Here is a 23,287-nt window from a genome sequence, read left to right on the forward strand (position 1 = left end):
TTCACACCTCTCTATGTAGCTACTGTTCTTCTTCTACAGGTTAACATTTAACATGGATTGGAGAGAGGTGGAGGGGCCGCTACTTAGAATTTTGAACAAATGTCAATCACCAGTGGTAGCGTCAGTAATCTAGCTTTAACATTTCTCCTGAGGTGGGCAAGGCTAATTTAGCTTGTCAGAGGAGGCTCTGTCTGCAATTAACCTCTCCACCTCTTTGTCTTTCCCCAGTCTAGTTGCTTTAGCAGGGTTTAATTGGATTAGGGTTAGGGTCTCAGAGATATTCAGATCTGGAACCTTTATTAGCCAAGACAATAGAAAACAGAAGGTATGGGAAGGCCATTAGTTTGATACCTGACATAGAGGAGGGATTCAAGCCAGAATTAGTGACACATGGGAACAAGGGTCCCCATGGGAATTTTCTTCAGGTCCCTGATTGCTCATTGACAAGGAGTCCCTGGGAGAGGAAGTTGAGTGATACCTGCTGCTCTTTTTAATTTCTGTTTCTTCTTTTATAAAGGGAGAGGAAAGTCTGGTGGCTGGCTAGGGATCAAAGCAGTACTGTGAGATGGAACAGTGCAGTATGCAGAGAAACACATGCTATGTAATTGGTAGAACACACACACACACACACACACGCGCGCGCGCACACACACATTGATATATACAGATAAATGTGCAAACATGCACACACATACACACACCACCACTCCAGCTTTTGTTTAATTTTAGATGCTGAAGCATACAGGAACTTGGATCCAGGACCAGAAGAAGACATAGACAACATTTTGAACAACAGGACTCACCAGGGCCTAGGGTTATAGGCCTATAAGCCTGTAATCCTAGTTACTCAGAAGGCTGAGGAACAGGAGGATCACAAGTTCAAAGTCAGCCTTGGCTATAGAGAGAGTTTTAAGACTAGCCTGAGGAATTTAGTGAGATCCTGTCTCAAAAATAAATAAATAATTAATTAATTAATTAAAGTGAAAAAAGGAAGGAGTTTCTGTAGTGTATTTATTATCATGTTTGCCTTACAACTGAAAAGTGCCCCCTTATTGAACCAGGTGGAAACATTATTGGTATCTCTTTGGCCTGGTTTGGTGGCACAAGCCTTTAATCTCAGCACTGAGGATGCAGAGACAGGTGGATCTCTGTGAGTTTAAGGCCAGCCTAGTCTACATAAAATCATTTAAGTAACATGTTTGGAAGGTGCTATCTACATAGACTTGTCACTTAAATAGAACTTCCAGGAGATGCACAGGTTTTTATGCTGCCTTACAGGGTCTTTGCTCTTTGCTTCTTAATAAGTTGGGAGAAAAAAAGAAGGAAGGAAGGAAGGAAGGAAGGAAGGAAGGAAGGAAGGAAGGAAGAAAGGAAGGCAGGCCAATCCTAATAGGTTTCTGAGAAGCCCTGGGATCACATTAAGCAATTTTCCTAGCGGTGCCCGAATGCTGTCTTGGATGAATGTTAGTCAACAGTGTGAAGGGTGATTCAAAAATTGGATCTGACAGGCCTGACGGGTGGGGGCTCAGGATGGGCTGACTGAGATGGGCTGGCGGGAGACCTGCCTCTGCCACCTTCCATGCTGGGCTATTGCCATTGGTGAATATTCCACTCCAGCAGGAGCCCCAGGTAGAGGAGAAGGTAGGAAGGGGTCAGAGAGAGAGATAAATAATTCTTTGTAGGGCAAACTTTTCTACAACTAGGATGCCAGTTAATCACTACAAAATCCCAGGATCCTCTGCTTCTTGCTCTAAAGACTTGCTCCTGGGTTTGGCCTTGTTGTGGCCTGAAATTCTAATTCATTCTGTGCCTGGAACACAGGGTGGACTTATTCTGCTTGGTCAGTCAGGAAGACAAAGGGGCTCAGGCTCAGCCAAGGAGGTGTTAGCAGAGGAGAGGAGGGGGAAGCCAAGTCAACAGGGCAAAGTACCAAGTCGAATTCTCTTCAGCTACTCCTGGTCTACCTCGGGCTGGTAGGGTGAAGTAGGCTTTCGGGGTCACATGGCTCTTAATTATCAATTATTTGCACATGCTTCGTGGAGGTAATAGGAACAGAATTCACAGTTACGCAAAATAACAGGAAAGAGCTGGCTTTGCACCTTCAAAGTCACAGCAGCCTTAATCTAGAGGAGAGTGCAGCCACCATGGAGTCAAAATCATAGGAGTTTGTGTTAAAGGCTTGGGGGCTCCTAACTGCCTATCAGTGACTCTGAGGGGATTGAATACCTAGCAAACGGGAGGGCGTTGGAAGAGGCAGATGGATAAAATCTAAGTACAATCACCTGTTTGGAGGCCACGAGGGAAGCCATTACCTTGTGTGGTAACTTGATAAAAGATTATTTGTTTTTATTTTATGTGTGTGAGTGTTTTGCCTACATGCACACACATGCACCAGATGTCTGAAGTGCCCACAGAGGCTGGAGTGTTGGATCTCAGGAATAGGGATTACTTGTCATTGGTAATCATCATGTGGGTGATGGGAATTGAACACAGGTCCTCTACGAGAGAAGTCAGTACTCTTAACTCCCGGGCCTCTAATGGCTTTAAAATTTTATATTAAAATGAAAAGAAGAAACTGCTGCAGTTACTGTTCTCTCGGCAGGCAAGAACCTCTTCTAAGCCGAAGAAACGTCATTGACAAAATTAAGAGATTTCCAGCGATTCACAGGGTTTTGCTTGCATGCATGTCTGTGTCCTATTTGGGTGCCTGTGTTCACAGAAGCCAGAGGAGGTTGTTGGATTCTCTGGATCTGTAGTACATGATTGTGGATACCATGTGGATGCTGAGAATCAAACAAGGGTCCTCTGGAAGAACAACCAGTGCTCTTAACCACTGAGCCACCTCTGTAGCCCCTCCTCACACTTTGTGAACAAGGAGAACATAAACATTTTGAAGGGGCTGGGGGAGGGGAGTAGGACTCAGAAGTTTATTATTGTTGTCGTTGTTTTAAGAGTGAAGATTCCAATGGGTAAGGCCAGTGAGATTTGAACAGAAAGAACATTGTTCTCTGTAGGGAAGATGGAAGGATGGGAAAGATGACTTTCCCTCCTGGCAATTTCTTCTGGGACTACAGAACATAGCATGTAGTCTCCTTATCATGCACCAAGCATTTGACAGCACCACACACCTGGCCAGGCTGAGGCAGGCTGAGGACATAAAAGAATCAGACTTTTTTTTTTTTTTTTTTTTTTTTTAGAGTTTTATTTATAAAAGTGTGTGTGTGTGTTTTCTTTCTTTTTTCCCTCCACCATGTGGGTCCCAAAGATTGATCTCCAGTCAGGATTGGGAAGGGGGTGTGTGCACTCAGCAGGGGGAACCTTTCCTTTACCTGCTGAGCTATGTGCCCAGCCCCAGAAATGTTTTGAAGTCCTTCCTGCTCTAAGAGACCATTCTGTGTAGACTCAGCCTAAGAGGCCCTGTGCATAATTGTAGCCTTTCTGTAGGAAAAGGCGAACAGCTGCTGTGGGTTTAATGACATCCAATTTGGGTGGTATTTATTGAGCCTTATGTGTAAGGGACTTCTTCACAATGTCCCAACTCCCCCCCCCCCCCCCCAACACTCACCACCCACTCCCCCCACTATGAAAACTCTAATCACAGGATTCCCAGGCAGTGGAAGCTTCCAGCCAGCTGCCTCAGAAAAGCCCAATCCTCCAGGTGGCCTGGGAGGAGGCTTCAACTCCTAGGGAGATGTGGAAGGGTGGAGCTGGCAGGGAAAGTGTTGTTTCCAAATGGGGGAAGAAGGAAGGCAGACAAAGGAGAAGAAAGGCTATGACCTCAGGGATCCCACGTCCCTTTTCCTGTTTCTAGAGGTTGATGGGAAGTGACTGCTTCCTCCTGTGGGCCTATGAGTTCGCAGCTCTCAGAGATGACAAGGCACACTTCTGGTTTTCTAAGGGTTGTACCCCTCTCCTACACCAGGTCTCCCAAAGTAGCATCCTGTGATGAAAGTCGACAGGGTTCCCAGGGTATTAGTGGGGACCTGGGTGAGGGAGGGAGGGAGGGAGGGAGGGAGGCTGTCCTTCCCATCTTGAGCATACTGCCTTCTCCTTTCTCACATTCCCTTCCTGGATGTCCAATGATGTCCTTAGAGCATTCTAAATCTGTGGGGATGTAATGTCTGCAGTGGCTTTGGGTCAGACAGCAGTAGCCAGGGATACCAGGAAAGGAAGGGAAGTGGGTGGGGTGGGGGGGTAGCAGAAGAAGCCTAGGCCAACTTTCACCTTTTTTCTCTCTCTCTCTCTCTCTCTCTCTCTCTCTCTCTCTCTCTCTCTCTCTCCCTCCTTCCCTTCCTCCTCCTCCTCCTCCTCCTCCTTCTTCTTCTTCTTCTTCTTCTTCTTCTTCTTCTTCTTCTTCTTCTCTCTCTCTCTCTCTCTCTCTCTCTCTCTCTCTCTCTCTCTGTCTTTTAGAGATGGGTCTAACTATGTAACTATGTAGCTCAGGAAGCTCAAAATTCTTCTGCTTGAGAGCCAGTACCACAAGCATATACCATCCTATCAGGCTATATCATCCCCTCATTTGGTGTAAAAATGATACTTCAAAAGTGGCTTCAGAACCAAGGGTGGCAGCACATGTCTACAATCCCAGCATTTGGGAGGCTGGGGGTGGGGGGCGGATCTAGAGTTTGAGTACAGTTTGGGCTACAAAGTGAAAGACAGTGGGGAAAACATAAACATTTACTTTCTTCCTTTTTTTCTTTCTTTTTCTTCGAGAGAGGGTCTCTTGTAGGGCAGGCTAGTCTGTTCTCTTCCCCTCTCATTTTCTAAGTGCTGGGATTATAGGTGTATCACCACACCTAGCTCTAAATTTCCTTTTTAAAAGTTTTAGTCAAGTGTCATGGTGCATACCTTTAATCACAGTGCTCAGGAGGTAGAGACAGGTGTCTCTGTGAGTTCAAGGCCAGACTGGTCTACATACCAAGTTCCAGGACAGCCAGAGACTCTTTCATTCATATATATATATATATATATATATATATATATCCAATATTTATGTATTTATATATAAACAACTATAATTTAAATAATTATTATTTAATTAAGTAATTATTTAAAATTTTAGATAGAGTCTCACTGTGTAGTGCTGGCTGACCTGGGACTTGCTATGTAGATCAAACTAGCCCTGAACTCACAAAGATTAGCCTGCCTCTGCTTCCCGAGTGCTGGGATTAAGGTATGCACCCCACATCTGACATAATTTCTAATTTCTTAAAAAAAATAAAGAGATCAAGTGGTGGTGACACATGCCTTTAGTCCAGCATTCAGGGGGCAGGGGCAGGGAGGCAGGGAGGCAGGGAGGCAGGGAGGCAGGGAGGCAGGGAGGCAGGGAGGCAGGGAGGCAGGGAGGCAGGGAGGCAGGGAGGCAGGGAGGCAGGGAGGCAGGGAGGCAGGGAGGCAGGGAGGCAGGGAGGCAGGGAGGCAGAGGCAGGTGGATTTCTGAGTTTGAGGCTAGCCTGGTTTATAGAGTGAGTTTCAGGACAGCCAGGGATATACAGAGAAACCCTGTCTCGAAAAACAAACAAGCAAATAAGCAAGGAAAGAAGAAAGGAAGGGAGGAAGGAAGGAAGGAAGGAAGGAAGAAAGGAAGGAAAGAAGGAAGGGAGGAAATCATATACTTCAAGAGAAGAAATTTCCCTCAATAGGGTAAAAGCCATGAAGAACTCCCCAAACCCCAGCTGGAACCTACAGAGAGAATGAGTGTGTGCACTGCCTCATGTGGGCAGGAGAGAGCTGCAATGGAAGGCAGAGCCACAGGAGCCAGCAGAGGCAGGAGCAGCAAAGCCTAGGCTATGGGATCCATAATTGGCTAACAAATAATAATGCCAAAATTGGATATTAACAGCAATTAGTTTCCATAGAAGCACTGGGGAAAAGAGCTGCAGAAAAGCCCACTGGGCCTCAAACCCAAGCAATCTGAAATTAAACTAGTGTCGCAATTAAATGGGAATAAATATTGCCACATGAATCTATGTTTGTGTGGGAAGGGACTGAAGAGGAGACCCCTGTGAATCTTAGGGCCACTTTCCTGCCTATGGGCAAGCTTTCGCAGGCCCAGCCTGAGTCAGTTGACTTCTAGGCTTGACATATGACCTTGGCAGGCCAAGTAGCTAATGTATGACCTTGAAACCATCGCCTCAAGGTTATTTCAGGTATCTGGCTTATTGACCCCTAGGAGGGCTGCTTAGCTCATTAACGGAGCCCAGGTAGGCCCAACAAATGAGGAACATTAAGAATTTTGTTCTTTGTATAAACAGAAACCTTGTTCTGTCCCTGCAGGGCGGTTTGAGAAGACTGGATGTTTCTCCTCTCTGGCTGATAAACTTCAGCGGCTCCATCTGAAGTGGCAGTGATCTGGGACTAGCGCCACCTAGGGAGCATGCTCTTCAGGTGTAGGATTTTTGTTGTTTTACCTTATTTAGAGTGTTTGGGTGGGGAAGGGTTGTCTAAAGGGGTTCGGGGATGTGGGGGTGGATGCCTCAGATTTGGACCCATCATCCTGTGTACCAACAGTGGAGTAGGTTGGGGTGGGGTTATGAAAAGCTCACTCCCCCCTCCCAGAAAATAGTTTTACTGGAGCCCCCTGCTGGTGCAAGCAACTGACCACAGAGTAGCTTTCCCTAGTAGAGTCCCTCCCTTCCTCCCCTTAGCTACAGTCGCCTCTAGGCCGCACAGCCAGCCCTTCTTGGACTATTCGAATCTCCTTTTGGTTTACCAAATAGTGCTATCCAGACCACAGGTCTTGACTGAGAGACTGGCAGATTGTAAAGGACAGGCTGGCCTTGGGCAAGGCCTGCAGGTCAGAAGCAGGGTGGAGTGGGGTGGTGACGCTGGGTAGTCTGGGAGTTGCAAAGGAGACAATACATTTAGCTGAGGTCATGGGCTTGTTATGGCCTATTCTTTGAAGGTGTACCCACTCGTCCTGTTCCTGTCCTGGATTTTATAACCACCCTGAGGGTGGGCTGTCAGTGTGGGCTGATTCCGCAGTGAAACTGAGGGGGCGGGATGGATGCTAGTTGAAGCAGGAGCCTTGTGCAGGCTCAGGGACTACCTCTGTAGTTGGTTGTCCGGAGTGGAAATTAGAATTTTGGCTTTGGGTGCATCTTGGAACTGGATTGAAATAAACTCACTTCTTTGTGAACCTCAGATCGGTCAGTGTTTAAAACAAATGAACAAACAAACAAAAAATTGGGGACAACTCAAATCTCCAGGATCCCAAATCTTTGTGATTGAGAAGAGGGTCACAGAATATTTGGGAGCACAAAAAGACGAAAACGGTACTGGTTCGAGTACATGTCTCTATGCACCCTGAGCAGAAGAGAAGGTGGCAAGTCTGCTCTTAGAAGCAGCACCGTTTGGGTCGAAGCAGCAGCTAGCCTGCACTAGGCTATCACAGAGTCGGCATATTGGAGAACAGCGAAGTAGGCCGCCTTGAAAACGCAGCACATCTTGCTTCCTGGGTCCCAGGTCTGGCAATTTTGTCGTATGTATAAGCAGCAAAGAGATTTGATTTGAATTTAAAATGACCCTAGCGCCAGTAAAATCTCCCAATGACCCTGGAATTTATTTGGGGTCTTCTGTGGCTATGACCCCAGGCAGGCCCTTGATGCTAGGTCATGTTTCCATTTTAAGACAAAGGAAAAGACCTGGAACTTTCCTTGTTCTCCAGAAGGTCTGCTGCCCCGCCCCCACCTAAATTTGGTACTTCAAAATCTCTAGGCACAAAGACTGCTTCCAATAAATTCAGCTTAAAAGTCTCCCCTGCCCCCTCCCCATATTTGCTTGTGTGGTGCAATTAAATATTAAAAATCTGAATCGATTTGACTAGGACTTGGCAAAAATACCCAATGAAAGAACTATAGATGGGTCTTGAAAGAAAAAAAAGATCTTTATTAGATACCATAATTCTCAACATTGTTGTTGATATTCTCAATGTGAGTCAGCCCGCCAAGCTTCAGACACACACACACACACACACACACACACACACACACACACCATCAGCACGCACTACAGTCTGCCCATGTTGACTGTTGACTCATGGGCTCAAAAACCACCCACAGAGTAGCTGAGGAAGGGGAGGCTCCATCTGTCCCAGGCAGGAATTCTGCAGCTGCCCCCAGACGGCGGCACTCTAAGGTTGGAATGGGGGTGGGTATTATGTAAGTTCAATAGTGGGAGAGAAAATTTCTTTGTAGAGCTGGTGTGGATGGGTACACTTTCTTTTGTGGTCAAGTGCCTTCCACATTAGCGATGGCTACGGTTGTGTAAGAAAATCTATGGTTTAATATGTGTGCATGGAGATATACTAGCTGGGGACACACCCCTCCCCACATATTAGTTTCCCACTGAGACAGAACTGGGCTGTCTCTGACGGGAGAGAAACATAACCATTGTAATTAGTCCTTTGATACATTACTAAATCTAGTCCAAGTACCGGGTTCCTTAAGAAACACAAGAGATTGTACCCCATGGGGACTAAGGCAGTAGCGGGTGTGAACAAATCCAAGGGGGAAAGAAAACATATTCAGTCATCAAACTATGGCACCCTCATCATGCTGAGAGATCATACATTTTTCCCTTCGTTTTAGCCATAAGATGTAATTAGAAGGTTCAAATAGGCTGGGGAGATGATGTTGAGAATTCAAGTGCTGCCTTGAGAGAGCAGAGCCTCAGGTTCTCTGCATAATTACTGATGGGCAGAAAAGGGCAGCAAATGTAGAGGGAAGAGGTGACTCAGGCTGACCTTGGCTCTGATTCCTCATTTGGTGGAAACAAAAGGGGTCTTACAATTATACCTGGGGCTGAGCAGGTCAACAGAGTTCTACACACAAACCCCTTCTGTGAAGGGGACCTGGTAGACACATACTATCACCGGTTCACAAAGACTGGCCACCCCAGAACACTCCCACACACTAATAATGCTTTCTGGAACAAGAGTTTACATAAGCAATACAATAACAATGCACCCCTCCCAACACAGATCCTCTGAAGCAGATCCCAGGCAGGCCTTATGGATGTTGCCTGCGGTTGGAGCTCTTAGAGAAAAAGCATATTGGGTTTCTACCTAAAAGGACCTTTCTTGGGGGAAGCATCTGGAGGTTATGTAAGATGAAATATCGGTGAAGGACGAGGGGACATTTGAAGGAATCATGGGGAAGCAATTATTGAGCAGAGGATTGCTAATGGAGACATTTGTGGTGGGGGGGGGGGTGTTGAGCCGTCAGCAGCTTAGGCCATTGCTTGAAGGCAAAATAACATCTCAATGAGCATGGAATGGGGTGCAAATGGATGTACCCCCAAAATGGTACAGTACACTAGCTGCTCTCTTCTAACCTATTTGTAAAGTGGGGGAGCATCCCAGGACAGGGCCAATTCTTATGTCAAGGGAGGTAGATTTTGAAGAAAATGGTTATGGCATCTCTTCAAACAATTGCTGAGTCTTTCTCTTTCTGCCTTGAAGCAGTCCGGCTTGCCCTGTAGAACTCGCCAGAGAAGCCCTCAGGATGGGTGCACTGCAGCTTTCTGCCTGCAAGAATGAGTGGGGCGGTGGCTCATTTCTGCAGAGCAGAGAAGAATCTGAGAATGCCTGGATGGAGAGTGGTGAATTTAACCTCAGCCAGGCTAGGTTTAACACTCTCTTCTGTGAGGAAATTTAGAAGTTGAAATCATCGCAAAGGACACATAGTAGATACTCAAGAAATAATGAATACTCTTGAGGAAACTAGGCCAGAGAGGTACTGATCTATGATACCCTCAGATACTAATTTACTAGACTAGATAAGGCTGAGGGTTTTTTGAGACAAGAGTCCTCCATTAACTTCAACGGATGCTCTTGTAGACCCGGATTACTGTGTTAGGAATCAGATTAAACTCCTAAACATCCTTTATGGGCTGGGCCTTGCAAAGGCAGGCCTCTGGCATGACAGCAGGGGGGAGGGCTACAGCCTGCTTCCTGGGGATTGGGGGGGGGGCAGCTCTTGGCCTCCTTTCCCTCCCTCTGCTGCTGTCTCCATCCTGCCCCTCCTCCATTTTCTCCACCTGGAAATTAATGAGTTTAAGGTCGACCACCAGGCCACCATCCACTGCAGGTTGGCGGAACACTGAGACAGAGATGGGATGGAACTGTGTGGGGGCCTCCAGGACCAGCTGCTGCTGGGGGCTGATTTGGGAAGCAGGTGCTTCAGGATGAGGGAGGCTTAACCCTTTCTGTTCCAGGACAACCTGCTTCAAAACAGACTTTCCTCCCCTACTTTACACATGCTGTTTGTCCTTCTGTCCGGGGGTTTTAAGAGCAACAGGGAGCAGCCCTCACTCTGTGTGCGTGTGTGTGTGTGTGTGTGTGTGTGTGTGTGTGTGTGTGTGATATGCAGAGTACTCCTCATCTTTTTCCTGTAGCTTCTGGATCTCTGCCTGAAACTTCAGTCACAGCCCCAAGGAGGCTCGGAGGCCCTGCTTTGAGCAGTGGGTTAGCTGTCAGTTTTGATGGAGTCTGTGCGCTGTCCATGAACAAATTTGCTGATTGCCGTCATCCCAGGGATCTGCTTAAGCTTGTCAAATGCCCACAGCTCTCCACCAAGGGGTGCCAAACAGCTTCCCCTAAAGACTACCCCAGCAACCCCCCCCATCAGAACACAATGTAGCTGCAGTCCAGGCTTTGGGGTAGTTTGCCAATTGCATGGGTACTCGATTCTTATTATTTGTTTAAAGGTAAATTGAAATCCGGAATTAAGACGGAAGTGTCAGCCTTCTACAATGGGCAGGGTCCCAGATGCTAAGGTACACGTTTTCACTCTCCAGCCGCCCCCAGGTTATTTTCCGCTGCCACCACCACCCTGCTTACATGGATCCGTGTTTCTGTCACAGAATGAGTTGTTTGCTTCCTAGATTCTATTTGCATCTGCACAAACCGCTCTCTGTTGGTAGCCGCACACCTCCCCACCCTAAGGGCTACATTGCGAGGCACTTAGAAGCCAGCTACCCCTACTGTGGGCGCCTGCAGCTGCAGCGCTGAGATCTGCCTAGGGCGTTGTGCTGGGTCGATCCTTCCGTGGCAGGCCCTCGTGGACCCAAGGTGCTCAGACAGCCCCATTCTTGGCATTCACCGCGTGCCTTAATTGTATGGACATTTAAATCAAGGTCCGCTGTGAACACGGAGAGAGAGGCCTTTCTCCTGAGGAAGGAAGAAGGAAGGAAGGAAGAAAAGAAAGAAGGATGGAAAGAAGGAAGGATAGAAAGGAAGGAAGGATGTAAGGAAGGGAGAGGATAGGAGAAAGGGAGGAGGGAGAGGGAAGAAAGGGAGGGAGGGAGAAAAGAAGGAAAGGTGGAAAGAAAGGGAGGGGATGGGGAGAAGATGAAATGAAAAAAACGAGGGATGAGAAAGAAAAAGCTGGCGACGCGTGCGTGTGCGTGCGCACTGACAGCAGGGAGGGTGTGGGGTTGGGGAACGCGATGAGCTAAGGACCACCGCATCCTTCCTACCGCAGCTCCCCCAGTCACAGACAATGAGATAACAGCCGCGTCCTCCGTAGGCTCTTTGTTCTCCCGCATCCTTTCGTTTCCAAGCTTTTTCCTGCAAAGGGGAGGGGGGTGGAGGGTTCGGGGTGTGGGTGGAAGTGGGAGACGGAGGGGTGCCTCCCCCGTGTTAATTACCCCGACTCCCTCACTCCTCTCCTCGCGCTTCGCCTCCCCTGCAGTTCCAGACAATGAAAAAACATCTACCCCACCTCGCCCCACCGCAGCGAATCCTACCCACCCAGTTCGCTCTCAGTTTCGCCTAGGAAACTGAGGGGGGCCAGGAGGAGGGAGATGACGGCGAGGAAAGGGATGGGAAGTAGGGGCCCAGCTACTGCTGCCTGGGCAGGGCGTGTGGCCGCCGCCTTTACCTCGAGTGTAGAGTCCTGTTGCAGCCTGGCCGGGCGTGCCGCAGGGCAGAGCTGCTGCGGTCCCTTACCAGGATCTGTGGGAATCAGCCTTCCGGAACTCTCCTGCTGCGGTCTTCTCGCTTAGGTCCCAAGTGGTGGATGGGAAAAAGGAAAAGAAAAAAAATAATAAATAAATAAGAGCGAGGCCCATCTGGCCCCTCATCAGCCTTGTCAAGTCTTGCATACGCTAAAATGCTAATGACCTAGATAGCTCATGCAAAATGCAGCAGGGAGGGACGGAGAAGGAGGGGGAGCAAAGGGAGAGCGAGGGAGGGAGGAGTGAAGGGAGAGGGAGGGGGAGACAGAGGGAGGAGGGAGACTAGGAAGGGGGAGGGGGAAGAGAGAGAGAGAGAGCGCACCCCTACATGTTCCCCACCCCACCCGTCAACCGGTTTTACAGCGGTAAAGGGTGGGCGTAGATTTAAAAGGTCACCCCTATAGAATGTAGCTAGATGGGATGGGGGAGAGATCCCCAAATCCATGGGGACAATAAAACATTATTTTAAGACCCCTCCCTCTCTGCTCTCCACCACTCTGTTTACACACAAGTCCAGTCACCTTATGCGAGTACATGTCATTTTCTCAAGACTGCTTTCAACAGACACCCACGTTGCCATTCCCTGAACAAACCCACCCAGTGCACTAGAGTGAGGAAGCTGCTTCCTAACCCAAAGCCCTCCCTCACCTGGCCCATCCCACTCCCCACTAGTGCCTTAGCCTTTCAGACCCCCCCCCCCCCAACTGCGTCTCTTTTCTAAGCCTTCCCCATTCTCCTTCCATACGGCTCAAAAAGGCCAGGTAGAGGGCATATAGGACAAGTTAAATCCAACTGGATCAGTTTCCTTCAGCTTCTTACCCACCCCACAGGGCCGGGGACGCAGTCTTTACCTAACTCTGACCCTCTTAAAGCATGCCACAAAAATCAATAAAATTGAGTCTGAATACCCTCAGAGGTCCGCAGATCTTGCCCGGCCGGGTACCGTTGGGCAGCGTTGATCTCTCCAATCGGGGAGCCAGAGTTCCGCGCGTCCCTTGTCACGGGGTCCAAGACGCTTTGTCCCGGAGCCCCGCACAAGATCCTCATCTTTTTGTTCTCCTTTAAAAGACACTGGTTGCAGCCCGCAGTGTTTCAGCCAGTCCAAACCAAAGGCAGATCTATTGGAATAAAAAGGGATGGGGATACTATACACGCAGACGGATGCGGGAGAGTCGTGGAGGCAAAGGCAGCAGGGAGCGGCCTCCCTGGCCAAGCCCCAAGCGCTTCCTTGACTACTGAAGGAAACTGCTGCTTGCAGGCTCTGATGGTTGCTGCACCTGGCTGGAGGAAAAGCTAACGGTTAAACCCGGCATCCTGGCGATGACCCTGAAAAAGAACTAAGACACAAAACCAAAAACCAAACCAACCCAAAACCCCAAACCAAAGCAAAACAAAAACGCAAAAACACCAGAATCCTCCTCTGGTGAACCAGAGTATGCGTGCAGAAGAAACTGCACTGCTGGTGGCCGCTGCTGAGGGGGAAGGATGCTAGCGCAGGAGGCGAAGGTTGCAGAGGCTGCACCCTCCGATGAATAATAATAACGCGCTGAGAAGTTGCAGTGCAGCTTGGAAATCCAGCCCTGCGCGTGAACTCGCGTCGAGTGCGGATTGCAGGGGATGGGGGAGAAGGGGGGAGGAGAGAAGGGGAGGGGGTGAGGGGATTGAGAGGAAGACAGAGAGAGGGACGCAGAGAATTTAGTGCCTTTTCTTTTAGTCTTACCAAGCGCGGATCTCCTCCACTGTCCTCCTTGGGTGAGGCCGAGGTCCTTTTTAAAAAAATATGATTCCTTTAACGGATTATTCAGCTAAGAGAAGCCACATCTGCTGACGGTTCCGAAAACAAGAGGATTAGGAGTCGGTCCACAGAGCCCGGCCCGCAGCCCCCCACCCCCCTCTGCACCAGCACACGTCACTCTCACTGCCCCCGGGCACCTCCCTCTCCTCGCTCGGTGTTCGGGAGGGCTGTGCCAAGAAAAATGCGGATTTGGGGAAAGTGAGAAGTGGGGGTGCTCTCACGAACGGGAAAGCCAAGGCCGGAGGTGGCGATTCGCACCCCCCACACTTACACTCGCTTCCGTTTATCCGTTTAGATCCAGGGAGAAGGGGGTGCTTTCGCCGCACCCACGCGCGCCGCATCTGCAGTGGTCAGAGCCCTCCGATCCCTTGAATCCACCCTGGCCGCCCCAGGCCCTGCCAGAGTCCTCTGGGCAGACTCGGGGGCTCAATCCTACCCCTGCCTGAATAGCTTCATGGTCTCCAGCCCTCTTTTCCTCAGTCGCCTCGGTGCAGTATCGCCGCTAGCCCACTCCCGGTTTCTTGCTCTCCGGTCAATGGAGTAGGGGGCTTGGGGCATCTGCACACCTTCTGCTTGTCGCCCTCAGCCCGAATTGCCGGGCTGCGGCTCGGGCCAGACTGGTGAGGATGGAGCTGGGTGCTGCTGCGGTTGCGGTTGCTGTCACTGCGGCTGCGGGGCGGTGCGGCGACCCGAGCGCTTAGTGCAGCCTCCTCCTCACCCCTCCCTAAGCTGGCGTCTGGGCAGGACAGTGCTGGGGGTGGGAAGACGAATGGCGGAAGGTGGGGGGATGGAGGACCATAGTCTCTTGTCGTCCCCCCACTCCACAACCTCCTCCCCCCTCAGTCAAGGTGAAAGTGAAGGAGAGCGGGCGCGCGTGCTCGAGCCTCTAGTTGCGTGCGCGCGCTCCTCCCCTGCCCGCGCCCTCCCGCCCGCCCTCGCCCGCCGGGGCCAGATGGACGTCCGAGATTACAGAGGCACAAAAGTGCGTCTACACGTCCAGCCACCCGTCCTGCGGACGTGGAGAGCCACTTTGGGGAGGCGCCTTTTGTTGTAGTTGTGTGGCTGTGTAACTGTTTTCTTTTTTCTAAGAGCACAGAGTTAGTTGTGGCTTAAAGAAGGACCCAGAATGAATGTCCCCATAAGAACGAACCAAAAAGACCTTCCCCCACTCCAGCCCCCCGCTCCTGCGATGAGAAATCTGTCTTCCCAAAGGGCTATTGCGGCAGCCGCGAGGCAGCCCCGACCTGCACATGCAGGCCCATCTGCTTTCCCTAAGCCTGCTTTTCTTTGATGACTTAAAAGAAAAAAGAAACAAACAAACAAAAAACTGAACTGTTTCTTGGGCTATGTTGAATTCAAGACATCTAGACATGGGGAGAACAAACTCGGACAGCTAAAAGCAGCCTTAAGTGTGGTGTCTGTCAATGGCCAGTGCAGTGGGTGGTGGCCGAGGCACCAACCTAGCCCGGGTGGATCTCCGAGGATAAACCCCCCCCCCCCCCCCCCCCCGCGCAAGGCCATTTCTGTTTCTGTCGATTGTTAGGTAAGGACCCCAACAGAAGAATGGCTGTAACAAAACCTCCCCCCATTTGCTGTTTTTCCGCTTCAACAATATGTGGCTAGAAGCTTAGGAAAGAAGCAGTTTTTTTTTTTTTTTTTTTTTTTTAATTTCTAGAATTGAGAATCTTGGGAGGGGTGGGTAAAAACTAAAAAAAAAACATCCATGTGACAGATCTGAATAATAATAAAAAAAAGTAGCTAGCTGGCAAAGGCCACCACTAGGCAATCTTTCTGGGGACACTGACCACTTTAATGATAGTCCCCACCAAATCGTAGTTCTCTAAGCGGTAACCTGGTCTTACTTTCCACCATTTTGATCAAGGTTTTTAGATTTAGGACTATTCTATGATCTGTCTATAAAGCATCTCTTGGCAGACAGTTTCGAACCCCTGCACCAGGGAAGGGTGGGGCTGTGACTTGAGGTCCAGTCGGTTTTGACTAAAGAGCAGTCGGACATGGAGGCTACTGTCCTGTGCTAGATTGTCAGATAGGCCTGGTTTTGTTTAGCTTGAGGACGTTTTCAATGCAATTCTCCTGCGCCGTTGCGGCATTGCGGGACGCCGGCTCTCTCATCTTGCTGCGTGGGGCGCGCGCGCGGGGGTGGGGGTGGAGTGGGGGAGCGGAGACCTGGTTTTGTAACAGGCTCCGCAGGCCCGAGTGGGAACGCCTTAAATGATGAGCCCAGGGTTAAAAAAGAAAAGGAGAAAGGGGGTGGGGGGTAGATATGGCAGCTGATGCTGAATTAATAGAGCATACCCCTGGGACTTTCTCCAACCAGGGGGTCAGGAGTCCTTGCCCCTCCCCCAGCCACAGATTTCATATCTGTTTTTAACCAGTCTGAGCGGATGGATGCTGGGCCATTTGTAATGGCTTCTTAAAACCTAAACCCTTGGGCTTAAGGGCTGTCTATGCGCCTGATCAAACTCACCCCAAATACTAACACGTTAAGAAATTACATTGTAAAACCTCCCCAAATCGGATTGACTGGGCTGTTTGGGGCCCATATGGCTGGACAGCTGGACAGCTCCACTGAAAAGACACCATTGCCCCTCGGATGGGATAAAGCAGGGCTTCCCCAGAGAGCTCAGACATGACCTAAGTATTAGCGTAGCCTGGGGTGAAGACTGAGTTAAATCTCTCCCCCTTCTTGAGGTTAAAATAAAGACAACAGAAATCAAAAGGGGAGTACTTTTGAATTCATTGTGAATGGCGAGCCTCCTGCTGGTCCTACCGTAGGAAGGAGGGAAGACTGAGAGGTGCCCTTCAGCTGAGCACATGCATGAGGGTGGGTAAACGGAAGGGGCAGGAGATTGGAAAGAAATATATTATTTGCCAAACCGTGGCATGTGTCAGTGACATTTGTGGTTCCCTGTTCAGAGAAGCAGGGTTCTGACCTCCCTCAGCTGATGCTCCAATGTTAACCAAGAAGAACAGCGTCTGAGTGCGATTTCCACGGTGAGAAAAAAGATGGAAGCTGTGTGTGTGTGTACACGCGCGCGCGCACACACACACACACACACACACACACACACAGAGAGAGAGAGAGAGAGAGAGCGAGAGAGAGAGAGAGAGAGAGAGAGAGAGAGAGAGAGACCATTATGAAATGCAGCCGGGTTTAATTTTTAATATGATGGCGGAGCCTCTAGCACATTCTTTGCTTGTTGTTTGCATTCAGGAGGAGTCCTTTATCCTGTGGCAGAAATCTTTTAAATGGCTTTAAAAAAATGTCCTGAAATAGAATATTCTATCGTCACCTTCTAGTTGCAGAATACAAAACTCCATCCCTAGTGAAATATTCAGACAAATAAGCTAAGTTTGTTCTTATTTATCTATCTGTATGTCTGATACCCGTTTTCTTCAGGCCTTTCCAGTAATGTTGAAGGATGGAGGGAGGGAAAGAGGTAGAACGAGAGAGAGAGAGAGAGAGAGACAGAGAGAGAGAGAGAGAGAGAGAGAGAGAGAGAGAGAGAGAGATATCTAATCTTAACAAAATTCTGCTTCGAGGTTTATAAAATCGTCATCCAAAGTCATTCAGCTCTATTTTGGAAGATGGTTTTTGCAGTGAGCCTCCCTCATTTGCAAGGTTTATATCAATTTCAGCAGATTCAGAAGTGCTTGTTTTCTGTGAACGTCAGTTCACATCTTTGGAAATAACTGCAGATACTTCTGCAGTTACCTTGTCTTTCCAAAAACAAAACACAGCAGAAAACAAATTTGGAGGTGGCATTTGGACTGCTAATGATAGAACCTGAGAGCTGCTTGTCTCTTCCTGATACACATAAAAGGAAGAAGCAAGGCCCAGAGAGACGGAAAAAATCCCTCCGAGAACCGCAAGGTTGATTCCTAGTAAAGGACAAAACCTGGGTCATTTTTGTTGCAAATATGTTGCTGCATATTTTCTCCTATGTCATATTTGTACTTTTATTTTTTAAAATAATTTTTTTGTCAAATAAAAGAAGTAAGTAGCTTAGGGTAGCATTAATCTAAAGCAATGTATGCTATTTTTCAAAGTAACTGGCAAAGAAGACCATGAAGGTTTTCCAACACATAGAAATGACAAAATTCTGAGGACCTGGAATTACTAATTACTCTGAATTTATAGTTGCCCAATGTGAATGCATTACCACAGGCTATCCCATAAATAGGCACACTTGTAGTGTGACCATTAAAATAAGCAAATAAAAACATTTACGGAAAGCTAAAAGAAGTAGCCTGTTCTGTTTGTTTCATTTGGTTCATTTTGCTTAGAGTGAATTTTGAGATTCAGATGTTCCTATGTACATTTCACTAGTTTGTGTTGTATTTAGGGACATGTTTAGAAAAAATACACAGAGCCAGCTTGTGTGTGTTGAGGGGAGAGAGCCTGGGGACAGTTCAGGGACTTTGACCCAGTTTTCTAAGTCTATAATGTGTTCAGGAAGTAATCACATTAAAGCTGGTATAAGCATTTTTGAGGAAGGACCCACAAAGCTTGAGCTCCCAGAATCAGCAACCTTCCATACTCATTTTGAGGCAAGAATTAGGCAAGACAAGGGTCTTTGGTACAAGTTTAGTTTATCAGGTGGCAGTCACCAGTCAATTTATTTTGTTTCTGTTTTATTTGATGAGTTATTCATAGTGCATCTCCCCCCCCCCCCAATCTTTAAAGAAAGCCGAAAGAAAACCAAACTATGGCTTGCTGGAGGACACTTTTCCTCCCTCTATCTTCTTTTGCAACATGAGGAGGTGATTTGCAAAGTCCTTGTCCATACCTGGGGTGTAGAAGCCTGTTCCATCCAGTAGGCTGGAAGATAGCATCTCTTTTTAAAAGATTTGTCTGGCAAATCCTGCTCAGGTCTTAAAAAGCAGAACAAGGAAAGCTTAAAGTCTACGTGTGTTTAAATGTAATTCATCTGATGGTACAGCCTTCTTTTTTTTTGATGACTCTGTGGGTCAGGTAATGGTCCCTACAGCAGGTGAGAGTATCTCTATTCCCCTTGGAATGTTCCAGTCCAGTGTAACTGGGCCTCCTGTGCTTTCTAAGCAGATTGACTGGAGCCTACAACAGATTTAAAAGCCATCCCATCGTCCCATCGCTCCATCCTGACCTAGATTGCAGGATGAAGGCTAATGATTCATTTGCAATGCTTATGGTGGGCAGCTACTGCAGGCTTCCCCTCCCCCCTCGCTCCCAAAGAAACCCTGTTCTCCTTATCATCTGATAGTACCACAAATAAATATTTTTGTTCAATTGCTACATAGGGCATGAGATTATTTCCTAATGAATTATCTGCCTCAGGAGGGGAACCATAACCCACCAGTGCTTCGGGCAATTTTTAGCATGTGTCAGATTGTGTTTGCATTGGAGAATTTTTTTTTTTTTTTTGTAAGTAATCTCTTGTTTTTCTTTTCGTCTTTGTGCGGAGTTATAACATTCAACATACTTTAGGGTGAAAAAAGCCTTGCTTGTGTTTAAGAAGCTAACAGGAACAGGAAACTGTTTATATGCACAGAGGGGACAGAGGGCTGGGGGATCTCATGCTCATATTCATGTGCCAGATATTGTTTTAATATGAACCGGACAAGGCCTTCACTGAATTTCATTTAGAGGCAGCCACCATGCACAATAAATTATAAAATCAGTGCATTAGCCCTGAAAAAAAAAAGGGGCTCTGACTGATAACGAGGGACCAATTGGTGTGTTCATTAAATATACAGATTTGAAGCAGAATTAGTAGAAATGACGGGAATGGAAATCTTGTCAATCATAGGTGAGGCGGCTGACAAGTTCGAAAGGGGGAAAATGCCTGCTTCAGATGTGATTCATATCTTGCAGGATTGTGTCTGAGGATGATTTAAATAAATTTGGACATTAGGTAGTGACAAGAAGAAAATGAAAAATAACGTCCAATTGGGCAAAAAGACTGCTAGGCCTCTGGGATTGGAGAGAGAGAGAGAGAGAGAGAGAGAGAGAGAGAGAGAGAGAGAGAGAGAGAGAGAGGAGAGAGGAGAGAGAGAGAGAAGGGAACAGGGAGGAAGGGCGAAGGGGGCTTGTTGGAGGATTGCTTTTTTTATAATGAATGAATAGATGAAATCTAGAATATTTATTTCCCAGTAGCCAGCACTCTGGAGACACTTAACCATTGTTCATAAAATAAAATCACTGTCCCCTCTGTGTTTGGCAGCTTCAAACAGATCATCTGCATATATAACATTGCCGGGGAGGCCAAGGGACTGTTGAGCAAAGTACAGGGTTGTGGAGGTGGAGAGCTTGCTCAGGATCTTGAATTGCAAAGCACAGTAAATGGGCATTTCCAAACATTACATAAAACAAAGGGGGCCATGCACACTCACTGGGAGTCAGGCACAGTGCTACTAGGGGTGCTTTTTTTCTTACAGAATCGACAGTCTCACAGCCACGAGAATCCCATTTTACAAAGAGAAGACAAGCCAGACTGCTTTAAATGACTTGGTGAAGTGTGTAAACTGGGATTGGGGTGCAAGCCTGCCAGCCCCGAAGATTCTGCTTTCTCCATCATAACACCATTCCATAACACCATCTTCTAGAACGCAGATGACGTTATATAATGCAAAGCTTGTATTAAAAAAAAAAAAAACCCCAAAAAATCAAACCAAACAAACCAAAACAGCATTTGTCCTGCAGCACACAAGCAGGGTGAGGCGACAGCAGATCAGCAGAGGAGAAATGTCACTTAAGACTGTTTTTTTCCACTGCTAAACAGTGTTGTACACTATGCAAATGGGATTGCAAAGGGTAGGTTGTTACTAACCCTTTGATGCTAGATGTGTTTCAGAGATGATACTTGGGGCAATCAACATAAACTGCATATACTGTATCCTAAATAATGGAACTGCTGGTGTGCATCATTCTGCCATCCTCCCTACGACCCGGGAAGCCGAAGGCAATGATCTATAGAGACAATAAGTGTGCATTTAAACAGCATCTTTTAAGGGCAGTAGCACTGTTTCACCACCTGGGGAGGGGAAGGGGAGGGGTACCAGAGAATTTAGCAATCCTTTCGAGGGTAGAGTTCCCCTGGGGAATTTCTGGGGGTGGCAGGCTGTCTATCAAGGTGCATACTTTCTTCTGGGTGAACTCTTGCATCAGGATACCCCAAGACAGGCCTGGTAAAGCAAGGTCTCTTGTTTGGCCCACACTCCATTTTTGGTGCCTGGTCAGACATGGGAGCTGGTACCATACAATGTAAAATGAAAGGAAGAACTGATACAAAAAAAGATGTGGGAATAAAGAAAAAAAAAGTGAGGTTGGGGTGGGGAAAGATGATAGAGGCCGCACAAGCCTTACAACTTGAGTTCCATTCCAGAACCCATGGTAGAGAGAGCAGACTTCTCAAAGTTGTCCTCTGACCTTCACCCATGTGCTGTGGCACCCCTTACCTCACCCTTTATGCACACAGACACAGCTAATAAATAAAAACTAGAGATTTTTGTCTTTATGTGATTTCTTTCTCTGTTTACTGCTGGGTTTGGTGCAGGGGACTGAACTTGGGTCCCCATGCTAAGGACATACTCATCACTGAACTCCACTCAGCCCCAGTATGAAGATTTAAATTATTCACTGTCTGGGACAAGAACTGTGGCAGTTAATTCAATTCTTTGCCATGATAAAGCAGCAATCGAAATCTTACCAAGATACTTCTTTGTCTAATAAAGAAGCCTGTGTACCCAATGTGGCCCTCTGCTGTGGGACTTCTGGACAGGGAGGAGGTAGGAGCCAGGGTTTAAGTTTTAGGTTTGACAGTGACCTTGGGTCCATCCTTTCCCCTTTCAGATGCTTGGGTCCTCCCTCACAGATAAATAGAGGCCAGTAGTAGCTGCCTTCCACCTTGACTTTTTGTTTCCTTCTCTGTTCCTTCTTGTGAGAATTTTTCTTGATTCCTCATCAGAACTATTTGCTGTTCAGGATCTCATCTGATTAACTGGAACCTTCTGTTTGTTTTCCTAAAGGAAACTTTAAAAGGCCTCAACATCAGTGAACATGTTGGGAACTCCCCAGCAGGTGAGTGATGGACGCTGGGAGGAGAGAGGGGATGTTGGCTTGATCTGGGCCCTTGTCTTCTTCCCCTACAGCTGACGGCCCTATAGAGAAGCCATGTATCTTGGAGACATTCCAGTTCCATCTGGTTTTCCATGTGAATCATGATGATGGCGGTCAGACCAAGGAGTTTACTAATTAATAACCAGTGAATGTTTTGCTACCTCCCTGTATTCATTCTCTCTCTCTCTCTCTCTCTCTCTCTCTCTCTCTCTCTCTGTCTCTCTCTCTCTCTTTCTCTTTTTGGTTTTTCGAGACAGGGTTTCTCTGTGTAGCCCTGGCTGTCCTGGAACTAACTCTGTAGACCAGGCTGGCCTCGAACTCAGAAATCTGCCTGCCTCTGCCTCCCAAGTGCTGGGATTAAAGGTGTGCGCCTCCGCCGCCCGGCCTTGTATTCTCTTTAAAGGATAAACCAGGACCCAGAGATATGGCTCAGTGGATAGAGGCACTGTTGGCAAACAGTACAACCTGAGCTCAGCCCTTAGGACCCACATGACCTGTACATGTGTGCTGTGGTGCATATGTGCAAGTGTACACATGTACAAATAACAAAGTAAGAAGAATTAAATATATAAAAAAGATGAACAAAGATGTTCCCCCAAGATCCATAGCTTCTTACAACTCACTCTTTCAAGAAAGCCAGCAAGTAAACCTTGCCCCCAGGCTTCACCATGTAGTCCCTGTCTCTGGTCTTCCCAGGAGAAGGGGAGTCTGGAGAAAGAATACTTCATGGTGACTCTTAAGTGTCTCAGAGAATGAACAAGCATCACAGACAGAGTACACAGGGAGACGGAGCTTCACAGTGGTCAATGTCCAGAATCTTGGGGAACGGGGGTTGAATCCCGAGGCTTTCAGAAACCTTGCAGACCTGGAGTTTGGAGAGGAGGGAGAGGGTGCTTCCTCCAGTGAGCATGGCCTCGGAACTGTTATGTGCATGGACTAGGGAGATTTCTGCAGCTGTGAGATGAGATTGAGACTCTTATGAGTGGTGTACCTTGCTTGTGTGGGAAGCCAGAGAAGGGTTAGCTGAGGAGAGGGGGAATCCGATGTTGTTCTTTTTATAATTTTTATATTATCATTTTGTGCATATGTTTTGCCTGCATGTATATAAGGGCACTGGAGTCACAGATGATTGTGAGCCACCATGTGGGTGCTGGGAAGCAAATCTGGGTCTTTTGCAAGAGGAACCAATTCTCTCAACCACTGAGCCCTCTCTCCAGAAAATTTATTTCATTATATCTTGGAGGTTCTTGTTCACGTCCTTTTTTATCAGTCCACAGCCTAGCTTTGTTAGAATCTTAAGTTTTCAGAGATCCTTTTTTTTTTTTTTTTTAGAAGAATAATACTTATACACTTAGGATAGAGTTGTTAGCATAAAATGATAAATACAAAGTATGTTTTAGCAAGTGCTAGCTGAA

General features: G+C 47.6%; 1 protein-coding gene and 1 long non-coding RNA gene across 5 annotated transcripts; one reads left to right on the forward strand and one right to left on the reverse strand.

Moving 5' to 3' along the window:
- Positions 1-7,866: 7,866 nt before the first annotated feature.
- On the reverse strand, positions 7,867-14,592 carry LOC117705885 (uncharacterized). Of its 4 annotated transcripts, none has more exons than XR_013109315.1 (4): positions 14,025-14,592; positions 12,867-13,779; positions 11,883-12,001; positions 7,867-11,569 (listed from the first exon to the last, which is right to left on the reverse strand). XR_013109315.1 is itself a non-coding variant. In XM_076930853.1 (4 exons), exons 1-4 carry the CDS (start codon positions 13,003-13,005, stop codon positions 11,127-11,129), a joined length of 393 nt encoding a protein of 130 aa, XP_076786968.1. In that variant the 5' UTR covers positions 13,006-14,581; the 3' UTR covers positions 7,867-11,126. The 4 variants fall into 4 exon arrangements, 1 of the variants encoding a protein (XP_076786968.1); XR_013109316.1 differs by having other exon boundaries at positions 12,867-13,239; positions 13,679-14,583; XR_013109317.1 differs by having other exon boundaries at positions 12,867-13,076; positions 13,679-14,578.
- Positions 14,593-16,231: 1,639 nt separating this feature from the next.
- LOC117706180 (uncharacterized) lies at positions 16,232-21,258 on the forward strand. Its single transcript, XR_004606467.2, has 2 exons — positions 16,232-16,768; positions 20,192-21,258. It is a non-coding gene; the product is annotated as an uncharacterized LOC117706180 (long non-coding RNA).
- The last annotated feature ends 2,029 nt before the right edge of the window (positions 21,259-23,287 follow it).

This window comes from Arvicanthis niloticus, chromosome 3, assembly GCF_011762505.2.
Source record: "Arvicanthis niloticus isolate mArvNil1 chromosome 3, mArvNil1.pat.X, whole genome shotgun sequence".
NCBI lineage: Eukaryota > Metazoa > Chordata > Mammalia > Rodentia > Muridae > Arvicanthis > Arvicanthis niloticus.

What these genes read in the sequence shown, in the direction of transcription:
- LOC117705885 (XM_076930853.1), bottom strand. Translation starts at nt 13,005, where the DNA reads ATGAGGATCTTGTGCGGGGCTCCGGGACAAAGCGTCTTGGACCCCGTG. An exon ending in AGATCTGCGGACCTCTGAGG is followed by an intron (nt 12,002 to 12,866) that starts GTATTCAGACTC and finishes TTGGGACCTAAG; the next exon opens with CGAGAAGACCGCAGCAGGAG. An exon ending in AACAGGACTCTACACTCGAG is followed by an intron (nt 11,570 to 11,882) that starts GTAAAGGCGGCG and finishes TCCCCTTTGCAG; the next exon opens with GAAAAAGCTTGGAAACGAAA.